This window comes from Pan troglodytes, chromosome 12, assembly GCF_028858775.2.
Source record: "Pan troglodytes isolate AG18354 chromosome 12, NHGRI_mPanTro3-v2.0_pri, whole genome shotgun sequence".
Lineage (NCBI taxonomy): Eukaryota > Metazoa > Chordata > Mammalia > Primates > Hominidae > Pan > Pan troglodytes.
The window spans coordinates 90,640,724-90,667,066 of record NC_072410.2 but is presented as its reverse complement, the minus strand read 5'-3'; the positions used below and the strand labels follow the sequence as shown (position 1 = coordinate 90,667,066).

The following is a 26,343-nucleotide window of genomic DNA, read 5'->3' as shown; positions in this document are numbered from 1 at the left end:
CCTTCCTGAACTGTTGTGGATTTTTTTTTTTTTCAGGGGGTTGGGGTTTTTTTTTTAGAGACAGAGTCTCTATTGCCCCAGGCTGGACAGCAGTGGCGTAATCATACCTCCCTGCAGTCTCAAACTCCTGGGCTCAAGTGATCCTCCTGCCTCGGCCTCCCAAAATGCTGGGATTACAGGCAGGCAGGGCCACCACACCCTGCCAGAACTATTGTTTTAAAGTCATTAGGTGGTTAAGCCTTCGAGACTATGTGCAAGTTTGATGATTTGTTAGGAGCACTCACAGGACTCAGCATATAGTCTTATTCCCAACAATGATTTATTAGAGCAAAAGGATATGAAGCAAATTCAGCAAAGGGAAAAAAGGAATTAAGTGAAGTCCAGAGGAAACCAAGCACCAGCTTCTAAGGGTTCTCTCCTAATGAAGTGACACAGGATGTCACTCCAGCAACAAGTGACAGCATGTGAAAGTGTTACGCCTCACTGTTAGACATAGTAAGCTTGTTAGGGAATAGAGGGAATCTCCCCTCAAATTCAAGTTCCCAGATGCCTGGCAAGGGCCAACCTTGCCAGCAGGACTTTCTGGGGATAGCAGTCCCAGGCACGTGTTTGCACAGTGGTTTAGATCAATGTGCTTACATTGGGTAGAGGGGACCTATGGAAGTCCAAATTTGGGTGTCAGAGACCTAATAGGGTGAAGACAGTGTCTACAATGATGGACAGCTAGGTATGAGGTGTCAGGGACAGATTGAGGCAGTTATTCACATGGTGGATAGGGGCAACCTGGAATGAGGAATAAGCTCAAGCACAGAAAGGGGTGTCCATATGGGGTAAGGGTGTCAGCAGAGATGGTAGATTGGTTGCACACCAAAGACTTGATGGAATAAAGTGAATATACTAACCACAGAGAAGGTAATTATAAATACAGAAAGGGGGGAAACTAGAATGAAACCTGGAGTTCAGCTTGAATTGGGTTTAAGAAAGTGAATTCATGGTTTAAAATCTATAAAAATAGATGAAATATCGGCTGGGCGCAGTGGCTCACGCATATAATCCCAGCACTTTGGGAGGCCGAGGCGGGCAGATCGCTTGAGATCAGGAGTTTGAGACCAGCCTGGCCAACATTGTGAAACCCCATCTCTACTAAAAATACAAAAATTAGCCAGGTGTGGTGGTACACACCTGTAGTCCCAGCTACTTGGGAGGCTGAGGCACGAGAATCACTTGAACCTGGGAGGCAGAGGTTGCAGTGGGCTGAGATCGCACCACTGCACTCCAGCCTGGGCAACAGAGCGAGATCCTGCCTCAAATAAAAATAGAGGACATATAAGCATATAAATATACACGTGTGTATGTGTCCAAATATGTATATTCCCTAGTCTGTCCACCAAGGTGGCCTTGGAGCAGTTACGCTCCAATAATAGTGAGCACATAAAGTACCCATATCTTGCCTTCCAAATTCTTCACTGTCTTAGTCTGCTTGGGCTGCATTACAAAATACCATAGACTGGGCAGCTTAAATAACAGAAATTTATCCTCACAGTTCTAGAAGCTTGGAAGTCCAAGATTAAAGTACCAGCCAGTTTGGTTTCTGGTGAGGGCTTTCTTCCTGGCTTGCAGATGGCCACCTTCTCGCCGTGTCCTTGTATGGCAGACAACACAAGCTCTCTGGTGTCCCTTTTTAAAAGGGCATTAATCCCATCATGACAGTCCCATCCTCATTATCTCATCTAACCCTAGGTACTTCCCAAAGGCTGAATCGCCAAAGACCATCACATTGCTGCTGAAGGCTTCAACATATGAATTTGAGGGACACGAATATTCAGTCCATAACATCAACTAAAGGAACCAAGACTCTTTGATAAAATGGCTAAATTCAGGGCTGGGGCAGAGAAAATACATGAGTGTGGAACTTCTTGTGCCAGAGAGACAAAGTGCCCAAAGAATGATGAGGATGAATCATTGAAATGACACACAGATTAAAAGGGTTCCCACTGGACAAATTTGAGCATCAAAATAAGTAATAGTAGTAATTAATTATAACCCATCAGATGAAATAAACCATGAGCTCATGTGAATATATGAATACATACATAAACAAATTACAAGCATAATGAGGAATGTGATATTTATATGGTTTAAAGGTACCTCTCCAGGCCGGGTGCAGTGGCTCATGCCTGTAATCCCAGCACTTTGGGAGGGCAAGGCAGGTAGATCACCTGAGGTCAGGCATTTGAGACCAGCCTGCACAACATGGTGAAACCCTGACTCTACTAAAAATACAAAAATTAGCCGGGCGTGGTGGCACGTGTCTATAATCTGCCACTGATTAGGTGTGTGATTTTCCCAAGCAGGGGATAATAGTAGTACCTATATCAAAGGCTGTTATGAGGATTAAATGAGCTAACACATAATCGTGCTTTTTTTTTTTTTTTTCTTTTTTTGAGACAGAGTCTTGCACTGTCGCCTGGGCTGGAGTGCAATGGCAAGATCTCGGCCCACTGCAACCTCTGCCTCCCAGGTTCAAGTGATTCTCCTGCCTCAGCCTCCTGAGTAGCTGGGATTACAGGCTCCTGCCACCACACCTGGCTATTTTCAATAGAGACGGGGTTTCACTATGTTGGCCAGGCTAGTCCCAAAAACCTGACCTCGTGATCCACCCGCCTTGGCCTCCCAAAGTGCTAGGATTACAGGCATGAGCCACTGCACCCGGCTTTTTTTTTTTTTTTTTTTTTTTGAGATGGAGTCTCTCTCACCCAGGCTTCATCTCAGCTCAGTGCAACCTCCGCCTCCTGGGTTCAAGCAATTCTCCTGCCTCAGCCTCCCGAGTAGCTGAGATTACAGGTGCCTGCCACCACACCCGGCTAAGTTTTATATTTTTAGTAGAGACGGGGTTTTGCCATGTTGGCCAGGCTGATCTCAAACTCTTGACCTCAAGTGATCTGCCTGCCTCAGCCTCCCAAAGTGCTGGGATTACAGGCATGAGCCACTGTGCCTGGCCTCAAATTCTTAGAATACTGCCTACCACATATTGAATGTTCATTAAATCCTAGGTATAGGACAAGGGTGTTGGCTCATGCCTGTAATGCTAGCATTTTGGGAGGCTGAGGCAGGAGGATCACTTGAGCCCAGGAGTTCCAGACCAGCCTGCGCAACATAGCAAGAACTCTCCTCTACTAAAAAAGATGACTGTGGCTGCAGTGTGGAGAACAGATTGTAGATAGATGATACTACCTACGATTTTATTTATTTTTTACTTCTTATTTATTTTTTTGAGATGAAGTGTTGCACTGTTGCCCAGGCTGGAGAGCAGGGGCACGATCTCGCCTCACTGCAACCTCTGCCTCCTGGGTTCAAGCAATTCTCCTGCCTCAGCCTTCTTAGCAGCTGGGATTACAGGCACCCGCCACTACGCCCAGCTAATTTTTTGTATCTTTAGTACAGACAGGGTTTCACCATGTTGGCCAGGCTGGTCTCAAACTCCTGACCTCGTGATTCGCCCGCCTAGGCCTCCCAAAGTGCTGGGATTACAGACGTGAGCACCACACCTACTCAGTTGTTCTGTATACCATTACATGTTCAGCAACCCTAATCCAACCATCTGAAATTAAAATGCTCCAAAATCAAAACTTTTTGATCATCAACACGATGCCACAGTAGAAAATTCCACATCTGACCGCATGTAAAAAGTTGTAGTCAAAATTTTGTTTGATACACACACAATTTTTTAAATTGCATAAAATTACCCTGAGGCTATGTGCATAAGGTGTATACGAAACATAAATGAATTTCAAGTTTAGCCTCTGGCCCCATCCCCAAGATAAAGAGCCACAATCTGAAACAGTTCTGGTCTTAAGCATTTGGGATGAAGGATACTCAACCTATACCCAGTTTTCTACACGACACTACTTATGAATATCTTTTAAAAATTTCTTTATCCCTACTTGTTTTCTGTCTTCCCTACCAGAATATAATTTTCACGAGACCAGTATCTGACAAACACACGTGCTACATATTCAATCTTTATCGAATGAATTTAATATTTTCCAAGTTTTCTATAATTAACATTACTTCTATATTATTAATTTTATAGAGAATCCAAATAGCATTTTATTAAGTAGACCATTAGTCGGTCCGAGTTCAAATTCTGCTACTACAGCAAACTATATGTAGGACTCAAGGCAAGTTTCTTTTTTTTGAGACGGAGTCTCGCGCTGTCGCCCAGGCTGGAGTGTAGTGGCGCGATCTCGGCTCACTGCAACCTCCGCCTCCTGGGTTCAAGCGATTCTCCTGCCTCAGCCTCCAGAGTAGCTGGGATTACAGGCGCGTGCCACTACGCCCGGCTAATTTTTGCATTTTTAGTAGAGCCGGGGTTTCACCATGTTGGCCAGGCTGGTCTCGAACTCCTGACCTCAAGTGATCCGCCTGCCTCGCCGCCGAAAGTGCTGGGATTACAGGAGTTAACCACCACGCCCGGCGGAGGCAAGTTTCTTAATCTTCTTTCCTCACTTGTAAAACTGGAATACTGTCCATTTTCATAAGGTTAAATCATACAACACAGGTAAAAGCGCTTCAGTACTCAGCGAAATTTTTCTAACGTAACGAAAACCTCCTCGTTGCTCCTTGCCTTGCCCTTAACCTCAACGCTTCAGGTCCCGACCAATCTCTCGGAGAGCTCAGAGGGAGCCGCTCTAGCCGCCTTCCGCCACGGAGTGCAGGGACAGCCGGGAAGGGGACGGAAGCCGGAGGCCAGAGCACGCACTTCCTCCCTCGCTTTCCTCACAGCCAATCGCCCACTGGTGCCCCACCCCTTCCGTTCTGGGAAAACTCGAGCACCCAGAACGGCTTCCGGCGGGAGCTGTGCAGCTCCTTATCATGGTGAGTTGGCTGTAGGGGTAAGGGTTTCGGCTGTAGCTGATTCGGTTTATCTTATTTGGTCCCGAAGCGGCCTTGAAATCCCTCAGCCACCCAGAGGAGGGGTCATTGGAGTTGAAGTCGGGCCCCTTGGCAGGAGCGGCTGTCTCCCAAAATGTTCCCCTTCAGAGTTCTGGTCCCTTTCGGTCCCTCACCTGTTCCGCAGGCTCTCACGATCTAGGCCCCGCTGCAGGCAGAGCCTTCAGCTCCTGGTGAGTTTCTGACTTCCCTCTGCCGAGATTTCTTTAAGGTAATAAAAGTTTTTGCCAGCGTCAACAACTAGGCCACCAACAAAAGATCTGAAAACAAGTCCACAGCAACAACTGTAATAGTGATTCTTAGAGCAGTGGCGATAACGCCAGCGGGGGAAAAAAAAAAGGGTTAGTAATAGGGTTTTAGGGCAGACGTCTCACTCTGCAACTTGGCTTTACTAAATATTAAGTAGCCTGATTACGGCAGCAAATTTCATAAGCGCGGTAACTACAGAAAGTCAAGGTGTTGGTAGGACATTTTATTGCTGCTTTATTTCTGGGTTTGTAGAAACTAATGGAAGACCCAGTAGACGTTATGGTTGTTGGGATATGGTGTTTTCTCTCAAATTTGTTAGAATTAGTCATTCTTTGCCTTTAGAGCTCAAATATATAGCTCTGAACTTTAAAGATAAGCAGTTGGTTGGGATTTCAAGTGTCCAAGTGGCGTGTGCCTTTTGAAAATGCATTTATTAGAAAAATTTATGGAGTACTTATTGATAGCCTACGTATGAGAAAGAGACCACATTTCTGTGCCTAAGCTTTTGTCACTGTACTAAGTTTTTTACTTAAGTGGATATGGTCGGGAAAATGCCTCATTCACACACTTTATGTTTTGTAAATTTTCTGTAATCCTTTTGCACACAGAAAATGGGTCAAAGTTTACACTTTTTGGCTAATGATCAAATAGCCTTCAGTTACGCTCTTCTTCAAAACATTCACCATTGTGAAGCCTGTAGCCAGAGTTATATTTCTAAAATTTGACCACATCACTCCCTTACTCAAATTTTCTCCTTTTTTTTTTTTCTGTAGCACTCAAGATAAAGTCCTGTTTAGCATGGCATACAAAGCCACTCATTATCAAGCTTCTTACTTTTACAGCCTCTTTTTTTGTTGTTGTTTTCGAGACGGAGTTCCGCTCTTGTTGCCCAGGCTGGAGTGCAATGGCGCGATCGCGGCTCACCACAACTTCCGCCTCCCAGGTTCAAGCGATTCTCCTGCCTCACCTTCCCGAGCAGCTGGGATTACAGGAATGCGCCACCACGCCTGGCTAATTTTGTATTTTTAGTAGAGACGGGGTTTCTCCATGTTGGTCAGGCTGATCGCGAACTCCTGACCTCAGGTGATCCTCCCGCCTCTGCCTCCCAAAGTGCTGGGATTACAGGCGTGAGCCACCGTGCCAGGCCACAACCTCTTTTTTTTTTTTTTTTTTAATGCATACATGTATGCAACATCCGTATTTCAGCCACAGTGAATAGCTTGCAAATCATGCTGTATTAATTGAGCCTTTGTACCTAATTTTCATATGCTCTTCCATCCCCAGAATTGTTCTCTGTTCTCTATCGGCTGTCCTTATCAGAATAACCCTTATATATCCTTAATTATTTTTCATGAACCTTTCCCTCATGTTCCAGTATCCTCTTAGTTGCTTCTCCTTTGTGCTCTGGTGGTACCTTGTGCTTTTATACACACAAACACACACACACACACACACACCAGTTTTGTTACATAAAGCTGCACAAAACGAATACATACAATAGAAACTTAACTTGCCTATAATACTGATGATTTGAAGGGAGTTGAAGATAAAGGGATAAGAGACTTAAAATTCAGAGGTCTTTCAGATTATACACCTTCATTAACTCACAGCCCTAATTTAAGAAAGTAAAACTTGAATCTCTTGTGCTTTTTACCAGTAACATCTGTAATCCTTACAGACGATGTTAAAGTTGTGTATTTATTTGTCTTTCTCACTTTCTAGACTGTAAGCTCATTGAGAGCAGGACCTATGTATTTCACCCTAATTCCCAGAGCTTTGTACAGTGCCTGGCCCAGAGGAAGTTTTCAATAAACATCTGTTTTATAAGACACTGAAAACTTATGGCACTATATCTTTATGCTTGAAACATTAGTATTAGTCATGCAGGGAAACAGTATTTAAGGTTTATTTTAAAGGATATTGAGAAAAGGTTTTGCGTTTATTAAGAACATGCTATGTGAAAACAGTACTTTCTTAGAAAATATAAAGAAAAATACAAATAAAACGTCTGTTTTATAAAGCACTGAAAACCTATGGCACTATATCTTTATGCTTGAAACATCAGTATTAGTCATGCAGGGAAACAGTATTTAAGGTTTATTTTTTTAAATATTTTAAAATAAAATATTGAGAAAAAGGTTTTGTGTTTATTAACATGCTGTGTGAAAACAGTGCCTTCTTAGAAAATATAAATAATATAAATATATAATATTAAAAATATAAGTATATAAAAACAAAATATAAAGGAAAATAGCCCTTGTCATTAGTGAAGTTACTAAAATTACAAAGCAATGTAACAAGTTGAAGGCTTTACTTTGGTTAATGCAAAATAAGTGGCATAAAAAACACTATAGTTTGGAATGATCTAGGAAGACTTCATTTAAGAAGTGAAACATGAAACTAAGTACTTTGTGCCCCACTCTAATACTCTTAATCTAATACTTGTTTGTCATTATATGAATAAGAGCTTGGGTTAGACAGATCTGGCCTTTTCACGCAAGAGTGGTCATGAGACAAAAGAGTAGACCAGTTTAACTGAAGTTGAGGGTTTCTATCTGGAGTAAGAGATAAGACTGGAAAGAAACAGGTTAAGTCATTGAAAACCTGGAAATTCAGGTTGTAAAATTTGGAGTTTATTCTGATAGCAATGGAGAGCCAGTATAATTTTGGGAAGAGTGATATGACATTAGGATTTTTTGTTTTATTTTCATTGTCAGGATGGCATCAGAAGTGGCTTTCTGCCTCTTAGAAACCTTGTTGATTCTCTTAACCTGAAACTTAAAGTTGGCTAGGGTTAAACAGAAGATGTCCAAAATAACAGTATTAAGGAGAATTTTTTAAATCTTTGGAACCAAAATAACTCACACATAATTCTTTAAGAAAAGAATATATATAATATGTACATACACATATATATAATATTTATACATATGTACATTTATTTATGTATTTATTTATTTATTTTGAGATGGGGTCTCGCTCTGTTGCCCAGGCTGGAGTAAAGTGTGATCCTGGCTCACTGCTTGACTTCCCGGACTCATGTGATCCTTCCACTTTGGTGTCCTGAGTAGCTGGGACTACAGGCATGTACCACTATGCCTGGCTAATTTTTTTCTTTTCAATTTTTTTGTAGAGACAGGGTCTCAGTATATTTCCTAGGCTGGTCTTGAACTCCTGGGCTCAACTGATCCTCCTGTCTCAGTCACCCAAAGTGGTGGAATTACAGGCATGAGCCACCATGGCCAGCCAAGAAAAAAATATATTTATTGGTCGGGCGCGGTGGCTCACGCCTGTAATCCCAGCACTTTGGGAGGCCAAGGCGGGCAGATCACGAGGTCAGGAGATCAAGACCATCCTGGCTAACACGGTGAAACCCCGTCTCTACTAAAGATACAAAAAAAAATTAGCCGGGCGTGGTGGTGGGCACCTGTAGTCCCAGCTACTCCTTCACCGCAGGATGGGGCTGCGACAGAGTGAATATCCTGTTTGCCGTGTAGCCTATATTTAAAATCAGACTGTCCTCCTCAAAAGCAGCTGGAACTGAGGTTCAAGAGATGGATGTGACTGTGTATAGGGAGAGGCATACCATTTTTATTTTTAAAGTATCAACAGAAATCATGATTTCACATTAACAATACAAAGTTGCAATAGCAAATGTGAATAATGAGCAGGTACTGATTTGGCCAGCTTTATAAATGTGTAACTTTTAAAACTGGGTTATTCATCTTTTTAAAAATAGTTTGTGGAAGCTCATTGTGTATAGAGAAAATTGGCCTATTGTCTGTTGTGAATTACAGTTTTTTTTCAGTTTGACCTTCTTAAAGTTTTTTTCCCCCTTAAGGGTATTACATTCGCCCATGAAATTATATAGTAAAATCAATCAATTTTTTTCCTTTAGAGCTTCTTGGGTTTTATGCCCTATTAAGAAAGGCTTCCCCCAACTCCCAGATTATAAAATAATACATCTAGACTTTCTTCAGTCAAGTACTCTATAAATCTGTATTTTATTTTTAAAAATTACAACAGAGTAAGGAGTAACGGTAAGGGTGAAACATTACCTTGATCAAAATACCATTTATTGACTGGCTTATATTTTCTCCCACTGATATTGGATACTGCTTTTCTCATAAGTTAATTTCTCATATGTGTTTGAACTCTCCGTTCTGCTAAGGCTTTCCCATGTGATTTCCTAAACTTGGGTGGTTAATCCCCTCTAGTTGCCACTTGGTCTCCTCTCTCACTGGTGAGCCCTATCTTTACTATCCCCAAACTAACTATACACTAGCAGGGCCCAGGGAGACTAGCCAGGATGTCAGATACTTTGACTGAATGCCTAAGAGAGAATCTCAGGGGTTTTACTATAATAGTTGCCTGAACTTACTTTCTTTTTGAGACAGAGTCTCACTCTGTCACCGAGGCCAGAGTGCAGTAGCACAATCTTGACTCACTGCAAACTCCACCTCCCAGGCTCAAGAGATTCTCACGCCTCAGCCTCCTGAGTAGCTGGTATTACAGGTGTGCACCACCACACCCAGCTAATTTTTATCTTTTTAGTAGAGACAGGGTTTTGCCATGTTGGCCAGGCTGGTCTCAAACTCCTGGCCTCAAGTTATCCCTCTGCCTCGGCCTCCCAAAGTGCTGGCATTACAGGCATGAGCCCCAAGCACAACCACATATATAGCTTTAATTAGGTGAATTTTCAGTAGAAATTTCCAGTAGAGCTATTTGGCAAACTATTTCTTTTTCACTGCAAGTTGCCTTATCCATTTAAAAATAAAGAGTGTGGTCTGGAGCTAAAAAGCCTGGGTTTGAATTTCTGCTCAGCCATTTACTAGCTCTGTGACTTTGGATGACTTACTAAAAGTTGTCTCCACCACATAGGTTTATTGTGAATATTAAATCCATAAATACACATAAAGTGTCTAGAATAAGTGCTTGATGTATATTGAGTACTTAATATTGGTTATTATTACCACTATCTCATACCATATCATAGGAACCACTATATCATGTCATAGGAACTCTGAAGATGATTAAATATCTAAATGCTGATTTGTATATGTTTGTTTGAAAGGGGACAATTCATCTCTTTCGAAAACCACAAAGATCCTTTTTTGGCAAGTTGTTACGGGAATTTAGACTTGTAGCAGCTGACCGAAGGGTAAGTTATTCCTTAACCCCAATTTTAATTATTGCACAAACAACATTATAACATTGAAGAAAGATAATTTTTAAGGCCAATAGAAATCACTCCTGATCCTGCCACACTGTTTTCATTTTTCTATGTTGGAAAAGTATTTTTTTAGTGTAAAATTGCAGTTGTTTGGTGTTTAATTGTTTTACTTTGGTAGGAAGCTTCTGTTAAAGTTTTGATTCTAATTCTGAAGTGTTTTAAAGAAAAATGGTTTTGTGGTTGCTTTTTGTTATTAAGTTTTCAAAAAATTAAATGGATCCAGTCTAAAGCCATGTTTTCTCTTTTATTTATTTTTTTTTTTGAGATGAAGTTTCACTCTTGTTGCCTAAACTGGAGTGCAATGGCATGATCTTGGCTCACCGCAACCTCTGCCTCCCGGGTTCAAGCGATTCTCCTGCCTCAGCCTCCCAAGTAGCTGGGATTACAGGCATGGGCCACCACGCCCGGCTAATTTTTTGTATTTTTAGTAGAGATGGGGTTTCACCATGTTGGTCAGGCTGATCTCGAACTGCCGACCTCAGGTGATCCGCCCACCTCGGCCTCCCAAAGTGCTGGGATTACAGGCGTGAACCACCGTGCCTGGCCCATGTTTTCTCATTTTTAATGTAGGGCAAGAAAAATATGTTTTGAGACTGTAAATAAAAAGATGTAATTGCCATCCTTTTAGGCCACCAATGTAAACCTAGTTACTGTGTTTCATGCTTCTCATTGTTGTCTAAATGATAAACTCTCTGAGGGAAGTGACTGTCTCTATTTTGCTCACCTTTTTATAGAAGTACAATATAAGCATTCAGTAAATATTTGATGACTTTTAAGTAAAGCCAGCTTCAATGAAACAATAATAAGCAGTACCAATGGGCACTCCAATTGAAACTCTGCCATATTTTCACTATTTTTCAACTCCGTTATCCTCATTTGCTTCCTTATCCAACTTAGATTCTATGCTCCATCATTATCATTTCCCTCCTTTTTGTTCTTTTTTTTTTGAGATGGAATCTTGCTAAATTATCCAGGCCGGTCTTGAACTCCTGGGCTCAAGGGATCCTCCTTCCTCAGCCTCTTGAGTAGCTGGGATTACAGGGGTACACCACCACTCCCAGCTAGTATGATTTTCTTTTATATGTTCTCAACTCTTTTGTGCTCCCCTTCCCTCTGTCTTAATTCCTGGAAAATCCCTAACCTTCATTAAGTTCACTTTCTTTCTACTCTGTACTTGCATCTAAGCAACTGAATGTAACCTGAGAGAAACAAAACCATGCGACTGGTCTCACTTTGAATTCATGATCAGACAGACCATTAGTGCTGCCTATTAGTGCTCTTTCATTTTATATTTCCTTTGTTCATTCAATTTTCCAATTTCCTAGATGGCTGTTTCATACGATGTTCTTTGGTTTCTATCCTCAAGCTTCTAATACCTTCTTCATCCTCACCCTAACCTGATGATCTTGCTTCCTGTTTCACCAAGGGAAAAGAAGTAATCAGAAGAAAACTTCTACATCCTATCATTAGCACATCAGCCATCACTCCGCCTTCCCTCCTGTTTCTCTGGACAAGCTTTCAGTTCTCCTCTATAAAGGCAATCCTTTCACTTGTTGCCTACTGAAAGATGATGTCCCTATAATTGTTCGGTTTCTTACATCATTGTTTTTCTTGCATCATGCATCATTCTCCTCTTTCTTGCATCGTAATTACATGTTATAAGTTCCACTCTCAGGGCTGCTTCATTTCTCAGCTTCCTTTTGTAGCAAACCTACTTGAAAGAATTATCAGTACATTGTGTTCACCTTCTCTTCTCCCCATCTTTATTAAACACATACCAGTTAGGTACTTGTGCCCACTAATTCACATAAACAGCTTTTACAAGGTAACCAAAAACCTCTGCGTTGCCAAAATCAAGATTTTTCCTTATTTCTCACCTTACTTGGTTGATGTTGAACAGCCAAGGTCAGTACTTTTTTTTTTTTTTTTTGAGACAGAGTCTCGCTCTGTCGCCCAGGCTGGAGTGCAGTGGCACAATCTCGTCTTACTGCAACCTCTGCTTCCCTGGTTCAAGCGATTCTCCTGCCTCAGCCTCCCAAGTAGCTGGAAATAGAGGTGCCTGCCACCACACCTGGCTGATTTTTTGTTTTAGTAGAGACGGGGTTTCACCATGTTGGCTAGGCTGATCTTGAACTCCTGACCTCCACCCGCCTTGGCCTCCCAAAGTGCTGGGATTGCAGGAGTGAGCCATTGCACCTGGACAAGATTACTAACTTTTAGGAACATCATCATGCCCTTTATTCAGATTCACCAGTTGCTTACATTTGGCCCCATTTGCTTCATCATTGTCTCTATAATATGTACTTATAGAGACAAAATGATATGCATATGTATGTGTATTTTTCTCAACTATTTGAGAATTTCTATGTCAGAATTTATTTTCTCTTGAACAACTCTCCTTCTGGAACTATTCTTTTAAACTTGTATACTATAATAACTTAGCCGATGACAATTTTGGTAGATGTAGAAAGTGTGACACAGACTTTTTGAAGGAAGTTATGTTTATTCCTTTGACTATCAGAGTATAAATTGTAGCAACTTGAACAGACTCCGTGAAATTTATCACTTCTGTACACATAAGAGTGATTTTTATTTTCACAGTCCTGGAAGATACTGCTCTTTGGTGTAATAAACTTGATATGTACTGGCTTCCTGCTTATGTGGTGCAGTTCTACTAATAGTATAGGTATGTCACCTTTGTATTTTTATGGAGTTGTTATTTTTACTTTTATTTTTCTCATTGGAAATAAAGGTATATCTTACATAGAATATATTATTCTGAAATGTATATAACTCAAATGATTTAAATAAGGGACTGTATTTAAAACTTCCCTGTAAACTGTAAACTTTTGTTCATTTGTTAGGATTGTAATTTTTTTTTTAAGTTTTTTTCCTTTTAAAATATATTTTAAAACAGAAATGGGGTTTCGCCATGTTGCCCAGGCTGGTCTCAAACTCCTGAGCTCAAACGATCTACCCACCTCGGCCTCCCAGAGTGCTGGGATTACAGGCGTAAGCCACAATGCCTGGCCATTTTCATTTTAAATAAGCTGTTATTTTTTGAAAAATCATTAAATCTATCTGGAGATTTTTTTTTTTTTTTTTTTGAGACGGAGTCTCACTCTGTTGCCAGGCTGGAGTGCAGTGGTGTGATCTTGGCCCACTGCATCCTCCAACTCCCTGGTTCAAGCGATTCTCCTGCCTCGGCCTCCCAAGTAGCTGGGATTACAGGCACGTACCACCACGCCTGGCTAATTTGTGTAGTTTTGGTAGAGATGGGGTTTCACCATGTTGGCCAGGATGGTCTCGATCTCCTGACCTTATGATCCACCCGCCTCAGCCTCCCAAAGTGCTGGGATTACAGGCGTGAGCCACCGTGCCTGGCTGGAGATTTGTTTTTAATGTAATAGATTAAAACTTTAATTTATGCAGTTTGTAAGTTAGATTTTGAGGTTTGTTGGCTTTTCCTTAAAAAGGGAATTCTGTAATTTTTTTCTTATATCTTTTTATGTTTTTTATTGCATTGTTCTTTTGTTCAGTTATTCAAACAATACATTTGAAATAGCGCTGAGATTACAGAAGCAGGCAGAAAAATGGTAACAGGGCTTTTGAACATTCATTGCTTCATTTTTCCTAATGGAGAAATCAGGTTGGGAAGTAAGCTTTTCTACCAACCAACTTTGGCTACATATATTTATCAGATTTACTAGATAACTGCCAATATATGAGGTTGGCCCGTGACTCAAAAGTTTTTTTGATAATGGATACCCCTGGTAGAAATAATTTTGCTAACTTGCTGTATTTTTTTAGAGGGGTCAGTAATACTTTTAATCATTTTTTTGTTGTTTTTCAGCTTTAACTGCCTATACTTACCTGACCATTTTTGATCTTTTTAGGTAAGTTTTTAGGAAATCTTAATGTTTTGGAGCCAATAAGGAACTTGGTAGAAATGTGGTATAGCCATACAATTCAGCAATAAAAACAGCAACTACTGATATCTTACAAGAAAACAATAGAAACATTATGCTATGAAGACAGTCATAAAGGACCACATATTTTATGATTTCATTCATATGAAATGTCCAAAACAGGCAAATCTATGGAGAGAAAAAGTAGATTATGAAGAAGTTTTCTTTGCTTAAAGGAAAGTAATCTACTAAATAAGTAAAATTACCAACATAGAACAAACACACAAACAACAATAATTAGAGACATAACAGTAATTAGAGGGCAGGTGGGGTGGCTCATGCCTGCAATTCCAGCACTTTGGGAGGCCGAGGCAGGTGGATCACTTGAGGTCAGGAATTTACGACCAGCCTGGCCAACATGGTGAAACCCCGTCTCTACTAAAAATACAAATAGCCAGGCATGGTGGTGTGTGCCTGGAGTCCCAGCTACTTGGGAGGGTGAGGCATAAGACTTGCTTGGACCCAGGAGGCGGAGGTTGCAGTGAGCCGAGATTGTGCCACCACACTCCAGCCTGGGCAACAAGAGCGAAACTCAGTCTCAAAAAACAAAATATTTATAAATTTCATTATATTAAAGTTAAAAACTCTAGGTAGCAAATGTCACCATAAACAGAGAATAACCTGAGAAGACATTTGTAATTCATACCTCAAAGGGCTAATTTTGCTAACATTTGAAGGGCCCTACAATTTAAGACAAAGACTAAGAAAAAGAAAAGGAAGAAAAAAATTATAATTCATACAGAGAGTTTACAGAAAAGGAAATATAAATGACACTTATGAAAAGTTGCTTATCTTCACTAACAGTAAGAGAAATGCAAATTAAAATTACTCTGAGATGCTGTTTTGCCTGTCACGTTGGGAAAGCTTAAAAAATTTGAGTATACCTGTGTCGTTGAGTGTATTAGGGAAACATGTGCTCTTTTGTTTTTTTAAAAATGGCTTTTTTTGGCCAGGCTTAGTGGCTCACGCCTGTAATCCCAGCACTTTGGGAAGCTGAGGAGGGTGGATCACAAAGTCAGGAGTTCGAGACCAGCCTGGCCAATATGGTGAAACCCCGTCTCTACTAAAAATAACAAAAATTAGCCAGGCATGGTGGTGGGCATCTGTAGTCCCAGCTACTCGGGAGGCTGAGGCAGGACAATTGCTTGAACCTGGGAGGCAGAGGTTGCAGTGAGCTGAGATCGCAGCACTGCACTCCAGCCTGGGCGACAGAGTGAGATTCCATCTCAAAAAAAAAAAAAAAAGGCTTTATTGAGATACTATAACTCATATGCCTTAAAATGACTTTTAGTCTCTTCATACATAGAGTTGTGCATTCATCACCATAATCAACTTTACAATATTTTCTTTCTTTTTTTTTTTTTTTGAGACGGAATCTTACTCGGTCACCCAGGCTGGAGAGCAGTGGCATGATCTCAGCTCACTGCAACCTTCGCCTCCCAGTTTCAAGCTATTCTCTTGCCTCAGCCTCCCAAGTAGCTGGGAATACAGACATGCACCACCACGCCTGGCAAATTTTTGTATTTTTAGTGGAGACGGGGTGTTGCCGTGTTGGCCAGGCTGGTCTCGAACTCCTGACCTCAAGTGATCTGCCCACCTTGGCCTCCCAAAGTGTTGGGATTACAGGTGTGAGCTACCACGCCTGACCTACAATATTTTCCTTGTCTCAAAAAGAGACCACTCGCCTTAGCTATTACTCTCCAGTCATTCCGTTCTCCCACTCATTCCATTCTCTTCTCCAGCCCTAGGCAACCACTGATCAGTTTTTTCTCGCGATAGATTTGCCTACTCTGGACATGTCATATAAGTGGAATCATACAATATACAGTCCTTTATGACTGTCTTCTTAGCACAATGCTTTTCTGTTTTGTTGTAGCATATATCAATAGTTACTCTTTCTTTTTTTTTTTTGAGTTAGGGTCTTACTCTGTCACCTAGGCTGGAGTGCAGTGGCGTGATCTTGGCTCAAGTGATTCTTTTGCCTCAGCCTCCCAAGTAGCTGGGATTACAGGCATGTACCACCAGGCACGGCTAATTTTTTGTATTTTTATTAGAGACGGGGTTTCACCATTTTGGCCGGGCTGGTCTCAAACTCCTGACCTCAAGTGGTCCACCCACCTCGGCCTACCAAAGTGCTGGGATAACAGGCGTGAGCTACCATGCCTGAGCAATAGGTATGTTTTCCTCTAAGAGTTTTATAGTTTTTGCTCTTACAATTAGGTCTTTGATTTTTTTTGTTGTTGTTTTTGTTTTTTTTAAATGGAGTCTCACTCTGTCACCCCAGGTGGAATGCATTGGCATGATCTTGGCTCACTGCAGCCTCAGCCTCCCAAAGTGCTGGGATTACAGGCATGAGCCACCATGCCCAATTAGTTTTTGTATTTTTAGTAGAGACAAGGTTTTCCCATATTGAACAGGCTGGTCTCGAACTCCCAAACTCAAGTCATCTGCCTGCCTCCGCCTCCCAAAGTGCTAAGATTATGGGCGTGAGCCACTGTGCCCTTTGATCCATTTTGAGTTAATTTTTTTTTTTTTTTGAGATGGAGTCTCGCTCTGTCGCCCAGGCTGGAGTGCAGTGGCGCGATCTCGGCTCACTGCAATCTCCGCCTCCCAGGTTCATGCCATTCTCCTGCCTCAGCCTCCTGAGTAGCTGGGACTACAGGCACCCGCCACCACGCTTGGCTAATTTTTGGTATTTTTAGTAGAGACAGGGTTTCACCGTGTTAGCCAGGATGGTCTCGATCTCCTGACCTTGTGATCCGCCCGCCTCGGCTTCCCAAAGTGCTGGGATTACAGACGTGAGCCACCGCACCCGGCCAAGTTAATTTTTTTAAATGGCGTGAGATTGGGGGTTCAGATTCATTCTTTTGCATGTGGATAACCAGTTGTCCTATCATCATTTGTTGAAAAGACTACTTTCCCCATTGAATTGCCTTGGTACCCTTGTCAAAAACCAGTTCACGGGCCAAGTGTGGTGGCTCATGCCTGTAATCCCAGCACTTTGGGAGGCCAAGGCAGGTGGACCACCTGAGGTCAAGAGTTTGAGACCAGCCTGACTAATATGACAAAACCCCATCTCTACTAAAGTACAAAAATGAGCCGGGCATGGTGCCATACACCTGTAGTCCCAGCTACTCAGGAGGCTGAGGCAGGAGAATCGCTTGAACCTGGGGGGACAGAGATTGCAGTAAGTGAGCCGGAATCGCACCATTGCACTCCAGCCTGGACAACAGAGTGAGACTCCATCTCAAAAAACAAAACAACAACAACAAACACCAGTTCGCTGTAACTGTGAATGTTTATTTTTGGATTCTCAGGTCTGTCCCATTGATCTGTATGTCTGTCCTTTATGCCAGTACCATCAGTCTTGATTACTGCAGCTCTGTAGTAAGTTTTGAAATTGGAAAATGTGGATATGCCAGCTTTGTTCTTTTTCAAGATTGTTTTGGCTAAACAGGCATTCTTTTTTCTCAGGCTGGAGTGCAGTGGGTTGACCTCGGCTCACTGCAGCCTCAGCCTTTACCGCCTGAGCTCAAATGATCCAGCTCAGCCTCCTGAGTGAGTGGTACCACAGGCTTGTGCCACCACACCTGCCTAATTTTTTGATATTTTGTAGAAATGAGGTCTTCTTATGTTGCCCAGGCAAGTCACAAATTTCTGGGCTCAAGTGATCCTCCTGCCTTTCCCTCCCAAAGCGTTGGGATTACAAGCATGAACTACCTGTCCTGGCTGGAAACAGGCACTTTTATACATTGCTGGTGGGAATATAAATTGGTGCAGCATCTCGAGGGCAATTTGGCAATATCAATTAAATTTATAAATGCCCATAACCTTAAACGTAGCAGTTCCTTTTCTAGTAATTTATGCTGCAGATATATTCCTGTGGTTAAAAATGAGTTGCATATGAGATTATTCAGTACAAAAGATTGGAAACAGTATATGAATGATGAAATAATGGGGCATGTATACCCCATATTTTGGTATGTATATATCATAGAATTCTCAAACTTGACCATACATCAGAATTACTTGGAAGGTCTTGTTAAAATACATATTGCTTCATTTCCAGAGTTACTGATTCAGGAGGCCTAGGGTAGGACCCAAGAATTTGCATTTCTAGCAACAGATGAAACTGATCCTGCTGGGTATAGGGAACCCACTTATCTGTGTAATTAAATATTATGTAGCCTTAGACAATGAAGTCAAAGCATTTTATGGTTTTGAGGTCCTAATGAGGGGAAAAAGCAAGATACACAACAGTGTATATAGTATGCTGCAATTTGTATTAAAAAGGGGGAAAGAATAAGAATACGTACATGTATACACATCCACACACTACACTCATTCATTTGCTTGTATTTGCGTAAATATACATAGGAAAGATAAACAAACTGATAATAATAGGTGTCTTTGAAGAGGAAGACTCTGGCAGGGAGACAAGTTTAAAATCTTGCCACTATATATCTGTTGTAAATTTTGAATTTTAATTATATAAATAACTCCAATTTAAAAATAAATAAAAAGCAGTTTAAATATGTTACCGCCAAGAGTGGTGTCTCATGCCTGTAATCCCAGTGCTTTGGGAGGCTGAGGCAGGAGGACATTTGAGCCCAGGAGTTTGAGGCTGCAGAGAGCTATGATCTTAGCACTGTACTCCAGCCTCAGTGACAGAGAGATACCCTATAGACCAGGCACAGTGGCTCATGCCTGTAATGCCAGCACTTTGAGAAGCCAAGGTGAAAGGACTGCTTGAGCCCAGGAGTTCAAGACCAGCCTGGGCAATACAGTGAAACCTCTTCTCTACAAAAAATTTTAAAAATTAGCCAAGTTTGGTGGTACACACCTGTAATCCCAGCTACTCACTGAATAGTAGGCAGTAGGATCACTTGAGCCCAAAAGGTCAAGGCTGCAGTGAGCTATGATTGCACCACTGTAATCCAGTCTTGGGTCTTGGTGACAGACTGATACCCTGTCTCAAAAAAAAAAAAAAAAAAAAAAGGATTTTATTTATTTATTTTTGAGACAGGGTCTCATCCTGTCACCCAAGCTAGAGTGCAGTGGCACGATCTTGGCTCACTGCATGCAGCCTCCACCTCCCGGTCTCAAGCGATTCTCCTGTCTTAGCCTCCCGAGTAGCTGGGATTACAGGCACCCACCACCATGCCCGGCTAATTTTTGTATTTTTAGTGGAGATGGGGTTTCACCATGTTGGCCAGGCTGGTCTTGAACTCCTGACCTCAGGTGGTCCTCCCGCCTCAGCCTGCCGAAGTGCTGGGATTACAGGCGTGAACCACCGCGCTCAGCCCATGCATGTACTTTAAAAAGTTACTTTGGGGAATAGTTACTAATGTTACCAACCATATTTGATAACAAACTAACGGTAATAAAAATAGTCAAATTTTAAAACTAAAGTAATAATGTTTCCCTTATGTCTTAAGGTTCATAAGGAAAATCTTTTCATTTAATTTGAGGAAGTTTCTTTCTTTAGAGGCTCACAATCTGCCATATGAGTTAGCTATCGCTACATAACGTTTCATATGACAGGTGTGATTTAGATTCATTTAGAGCTTCACTAATATCCAAACACAGAAGAAAGTGGTTATCTGATTTTAGAATTTTAAGTGTTAATAAATGCTACTGTTTTACAAAGAGGTGTAGAAATATATTTTATTGGAGAACATTAATACCAAAGTGGTGTTACTAAACTATGGAAATTAAAATGATTTACGCATATAAATAAAATCAAACATATTGAATGATTTGTTAATAAATGGGTACTGAGTTTTCAGATTTATGTAGTAATGGGAAGTAAATTCGATCAGTGTACCATATTTCATCAAATATTAGATGCCAACAGTTTTAAGACAAATACTTATTTTATGTGTCCCCAAGAAAAATGCTGCTAATTCAACTGTGATGTACTGTAAGTTGTAAGACTAACCCTGATTTGAGGATTATTAAGATGTGAAAAAACATGTACTTCTTAAAATTGATGAATTATAGAAAAATTTTCAGAGATTTTTATCCATTTTTAAGGGTAAAATTTTCAAAAGTTAATATTTAGACACTGAATTTTTCAGATTTCTTATTATTAACAAATCTTATCTATAGAGTATTATTTACAAAGAAAAATTTTACAATTAATAATTGAAGCTTTGGCCGGGCGAGGTGGCTCACGCCTGTAATCCCAGCACTTTGGGAGGCCGAGGCTGGCAGATTCCCTGAGCTCAGGAGTTCGAAACCACCCTGGGCAACATGGTAAAAACCCATCTCTACTAAAATACCAAAAAATGAGGTGGGCATGGTGGCACACTTTTGTAATCCCAGCTGCTTGGAAAGCTGAGGTGGGAGAATCGCTTGAGCCTGGGAGGTAGAGGTTGCAGTGAGCCAGGATTGTGCCACTGCACTCCAACCTGGGCGACAGAGTGAGACTCCGTCTCAAAAAAAACCCATAAATAATAAATTAATGATTGAAGCTTCAATTGTATATTTCGTTTTTCTTTTCTTTTCTTTTTTTTTTTTTTTTTTTTGAGACAGGATATTACTCTGTCACCCAGGCTGAGTACAGTGACATAGTCATGGCTCACTGCAGCTGCATTCTCCTGGGCTTAGGCGATCCTCCTACCCCAGCCTCTGGGGTAGCTGGGACTACAGGTGTTCACCACCACACCTGGCTAATTTTTATGTATTTTTGTGGTGACGGGGTCTCGGCATGTTGCCTAGGCTGGTCTTGTACTCTTGGGCTCTCAAGTGATCCACCTGCCCTGACCTCCCAAAGTGCTAGGATTACAGGCATGAGCCACCACGCCCAGCCTAATTGTATATTTCTGACTGCAGAAACTCATTTGGCTGCCTTTATCCGATGCAATTTCAAAAATCATTCATCCATTCAAAACCAACCTAGATTATTTGCTTAACTTCAATGTAAATACCATATTCTTGCTGCTTACATGAATTGGAAGTGAGATTAGCACACTATATGAACCCTGTCATGATGAGTGTGAAGTACTCTCAAGGAGTTAGCCAGGGCTCTTTTGATTGCAGCCATCAGACTTCCACTGGAGCTATACTGGGGGAGCAAAGGTGTAGGATACTTAATTCTACAGATTCAGGGGTGTTAATGGAATCTGAGGGCAGAGGTTTAACTGGGCCCCATTGTAAGAATCAAACTTCTCTTTATCTCTCATCTCTGTTCCCTGTACATGGACACTGTTGAGCTATTTTCTTCCTGTAGGTCAGCGTTCCCTACTCGCAAATCCAGGGATAGAAATACAAATACTACTCCAAATTTTCAAATGTGCATTTCCATCATTCAGGAAAGCAGCCAAATTAAGCCTGGAATGCCTTGGTTGCAGTTCCACATTCTACTTTCAAATCCAGAGCAGCATTTTGACGCAGCTTAGGTTACATGCGTCAGGTGCCTATCTGTGGATGAGTCAGCTGTGGCCAGGGAGTAGGGTCATGTTAAGAACATACCAGTTCTCAGCCAGGCACGGTGCCTCACACCTGTAATCCCAGCCCTTTGGGAGGCCGAGGTGGGTGGATCACAAGGTCAGGAGTTCCTGACCAGCCTGGCCAACGTGGTGAAAGCCCATCTCTACTAAAAATACAAAAATTAGCCGGGCATGGTGGTGCATGCCTGTAATCCCAGCTACTCAGGAGGCTGAGGCAGGAGAATCACTTGAACCCGGGAGGTGGAGGTTGCAGTGAGCCGAGATCGCGCCATTGCACTCCAGCCTGGGCGATAGAGTGAGACTCCATCTAAAAAAAGAACATATATCAGTTCATGCTGTAATATAGATGGAGAAAAAAATGAAGGATAGTTAATAACTGAGAATTGAGGAATTGTGAGCTAGGGAGACGGACTCTTGTCTCCCTGCTTCATGGAGCCTTTCATATTTCCATTTAAGGATTTCAAAATACTTTGATGTCTTCAAGATCCATGAGATAGGAGTATATTATAAGGATGGCTTTTTGGCCAGGTGCGGTGGCTCACGCCTGTAATCCCAGCACTTTGGGGTGGCCAAGGCAGGTGGATCACTTGAGGCCAGGAGTTCAAGACCAGCCTGGCCAACATGGTGAAACCTCGTCTCTACTAAAAATATATATATATAAATTAGCCAGGCATGGTGGTGCACGCCTGTAATTACAGCTACTTGGGAGGCTGAGGCAGGACAATCACTTGAACCTGGAAGGAAGAGGTTTCAGTGAGCCGAGATGGCACTACTGCACTCCAGCCTGGGCAACAGAGCGAGACTCTGTCTCAAAAAAAAAAAAAAAAAGCATGCCTTTTATTAATCAGGTAACTAACATATTTAACTGGGTCTAACGCAGATAGTTGTTACCTCAATTTCATATTGTAGTAACTTGTTTTAGAGTGAATCTACTATAGTTGGAAAATGAACATAATTTTATCTCACTCAAAATGTTGTCAAGGTGTTATTAATATTTATGTTAACTTTTAACAAAGATGAAGCGTATCAAAGTTAAAATTGATCATATGTGTCATTTTTTAGCATTTTCAGTTACAGAAACCATTTAGGGTGAATAACATTGTGTAGTGGAAGTATGAGTTTAGGTTCTACTTTACCGACTTGATGTATTATAACTTTATTCTGTTCCTTCACATGTTAAAATCTTCCAAGTATACCACATGTTCAGATGCTCACTGTGATTAGATGGTAAACTACTAGAATTTATTATCTTAATAAATTATTAGAATAATTTATTATTAATTTATTCTGTGCAAACACAGATAACTTTCAACCACTTAGGAATTCTGAAAACTTAATTTATCTTCACATGTTCTCTTCTAGTTCTAATACTAAATTTATTTTTCTTTTTACTTAGTTTAATGACATGTTTAATAAGTTACTGGGTAACAATGAGGAAACCTAGCCCTGTCTATTCATTTGGGTAAGTTCAAATTATTTTATTTTCTGCTAACTTATGACTACTAAAATATTATTTATAGTAGACGATAAAGAGCTAGCTGGAGTATTTCTGGAAAATAAATGCTGCGTACTTAGTGAAATGATGATCAGATAGTGAAAATAGATAGGCTGGGCACAGTGGCTCACGCCTGTAATCCCAGCACTTTGGGAGGCTGAGGCAGGCAGAGCACCTTAGGTCAGGAGTTCGAGACCAGCCTGGCCAACATGGCAGACCCCTATCTCTACTAAAAATACAAAAATTAGCCAGGCGTGGTGGCATGCACCTGTAATTCCAGCTACTTGAGAGGCTCAGACAGGAGAATCGCTGGAACCCAGGAGACGGAGGTTGCAGTGAGCCGAGATCATGCCATTGCACTCCAGCCTGGGCAACAGAGCAAGACTCCTTCTCAAGAGAAAATAGAAAAGCATCTTCCAAGAAGCATAAATATTTAAGGTATAAATCATATTAAAATAAAATGTTCACATTAAGTTTTTTGTATTTTATAAAGCAAATATTTTAAAAAGTTCACATTAAGTTCTTTAATATTTTGGGGATTTATTTTAGCAAGAGCAAGTACAAAGGGTTTTCATGTTAGTTTATCTTCTAGATGTTAAATAAATGTGATATAGTTTAATAATAGGCAGTGGTAAAGATGGATTTTCATCTGACACTGGATTTGTGATAGCAATAGATCAACAAATAATTTGAGATTTGTTTCCATAATTTTAAAAATTACTGAGGCCAGGTGTGGTGGCTCATGCCTGTAATCCTAGCACTTTGGTAGGTTGAGGCAGGAGGATTGCTTGAGTTAGAAGCCAGCCTGGGCAACATAGTGAGACCTGTCGCTACAAAAAATTTTTTTTAATTAGCTGGACATGGTGGTGTACACCTGTGGTCCCAGCTGCATGGGAAGCTGAGGTGGGAGGATTGCTTAAGCCCGGGAGTTTGAGGCTGCAGTGAGCTATAATTGCATCACTGCATTACAGATGGCAAGAGTAAGACCCTGTCTCAAAAAAAAAAATTTACTGAAAGTTGAAAGGAAATAATCTTTTATATTAAAGGTTTAAAAATGTATTTAAACATGAGATCCTTTTAGATTCTAGGAAACAACTTGAAAGAATTTTACTTTATTAATTTTTTTTTTTACCTGAAGAGGCATATCGACCAAGGAATTTCACTTTAGTAAAGAAACTTTTGGACCAAACTTAGTCTTCTTTTCCACCATACCGTTCATTGGGACTATTAGGTTTTATTTACTTAAACAATGGGAAGAAGTAAACAAAAATTTTAATGCAAAATAAGGATTTTCATAAATCAATCATAAATCAAAATGAATTTTTTAAAAATATTATTTTTAATTTTATTTATTTTTTGAGACGGATTCTCACTCTGTCACCCAGGCTGAAGTGCGGTGGCATGATCTGGGCTCACTGCAGGCTCTGCCTTCCGGGTTCCAGCGATTCTTCTGCCTCAGCCTCCCGAGTACCTGGGATTACAGGCGTGTGCCACCACGCCTGGCTAAGTTTTTTTTTTTTCTATTTTTAGTAGAGATGGGGTTTCACCATGTTGGCCAGGCTGGTCTTGAACTCCTGACCTCAAATGATCCACCTATCTCTGCCTCCCAAAGTGCTGGGATTACAGGTGTGATCCACCACACCCAGACTTTTTTTCTTTTTTGTGTGTGTGTGTGTGACAGTTTTGCTGTGTCGCCCAGGCTGAAGTGAAGTGGTGTGATCTTGGCTCATTGCAACCTCCACCTACCAGATTCGATCAATTCTTATGCCTCAACCTCCAGGGTATCTGGGATTACAGGTGTGCACCACCACACCCAGTTAATTTTTGTAGTTTTAGTAGAGATGGAGTGTCGCCATGTTGGTCAACCTGGTGTCCAGCTCCTGGCCTCAAAGTGCCAGGCCCAGCCTGTGTCACTGAAACTTGAGAGAGTTGCATTATCACTATGATAATCAGTTGTAAGGTATAGATATATCCATATAAGGAAATCTGCCACTGCAAGTGACAGAAATCTAACTTTGTTTGGGGCCTGGTGCGGTGGCTTACGCCTATAATCCCAGGACTTCGGGAGGCCAAGGTGGGTGGATCACCTGAGGTCAGGAGTTTGAGACCAGGCTGGCCAACATGGCAAAACCCCATCTCTACTAAAAACACACACACAAAAATTAGCTGGGCATGGTGGCAGGCACCTGTAATCCCAGCTACTTGGGAGGCTGAGGCGGGAGAATCACTTGAACCTAGGAGGCAGAGGTTGCAGTGAGCCGAGATTGTGCCACTGCACGGCAGCCTGGGTGACGGAGCGAGACTCTGTCTCAAAAAAAAAAAAAAATTAGTTTGGGGAGTCAGATGCAGTGGCTCATGCCTGTAATCCCAGCATTTTGGGAGGCCCAGGTGGTCGATCACTTGAGTTTAGGAGTTTGAGACCATCCTGAGCAAAGAGCGAGACCCCGTCTCTACAAAAAAATACAAAAATATGCTGGGTGTGGTGGGGCGTGCCTGCATTCCCAGCTACTCAGGAGACTGAATTGGGAAAATGGCTTGAACCTGGCAGGCAGAAGTTTCAGTGAGTGAGATGGTGCCACTGCACTCCTGCCTGGGAGACAGAGCTAGACGCTGTCTCCAAAAAAAAAAGAAAAAGAAAAATGAGTTCGGGGGAAAAAATGGGAGGACTTTTATAATTTATGTAACCAAACTACTGTGGAAAGACAGTAACTGGCGCAGGCACTAGACCACTGAGGACATTGTCATTTTTTTGCCTCCCAGGCCTGCTTTTCTCTGCATGTCCTGTTCAGTCTCTCAGACCACTTTTCTCCACCAATCTGGAATGATGCTCCTATCAAGACCTTAATTCACACCTTCTCACCTTCATCCGAGAGAGGAAATAATAAATTACTACTGTTAAAATAATATTTATGGTAGGCAATAAAGAGCTAGCTAGAGTATTTCTGGAAAATAAATGCTGCCTAGTTCAGAAAATCATGAGAAAGAACTGTT

The 26,343-nt window shown here is 41.4% G+C and overlaps 1 protein-coding gene across 28 annotated transcripts in view; it reads left to right on the top strand.

Annotated features, from left to right (window-relative positions):
* Nucleotides 1-4,762: 4,762 nt before the first annotated feature.
* Nucleotides 4,763-26,343, top strand: part of SLC30A6 (solute carrier family 30 member 6) — a 57,715-nt gene continuing 36,134 nt past the window's right edge. For 5 of the 28 annotated variants that reach the window (XM_054678321.2, XM_054678319.2, XM_054678317.2 and 2 more), the window contains exons 1-6: nt 4,796-4,878; nt 10,277-10,363; nt 13,037-13,121; nt 14,289-14,331; nt 16,458-16,577; nt 23,254-23,319. In XM_054678321.2, the coding sequence (XP_054534296.1) occupies nt 4,876-4,878; nt 10,277-10,363; nt 13,037-13,121; nt 14,289-14,331; nt 16,458-16,577; nt 23,254-23,319 (404 nt within the window). In that variant the 5' untranslated portion in view covers nt 4,796-4,875. Of the gene's footprint in view, nt 5,165-10,276; nt 10,364-13,036; nt 13,122-14,288; nt 14,332-16,457; nt 16,578-17,725; nt 17,791-23,253; nt 23,320-26,343 lie in introns of those variants that run through there. The other 23 variants (XM_063789180.1, XM_063789175.1, XM_063789172.1 and 20 more) reach the window with 20 other exon arrangements.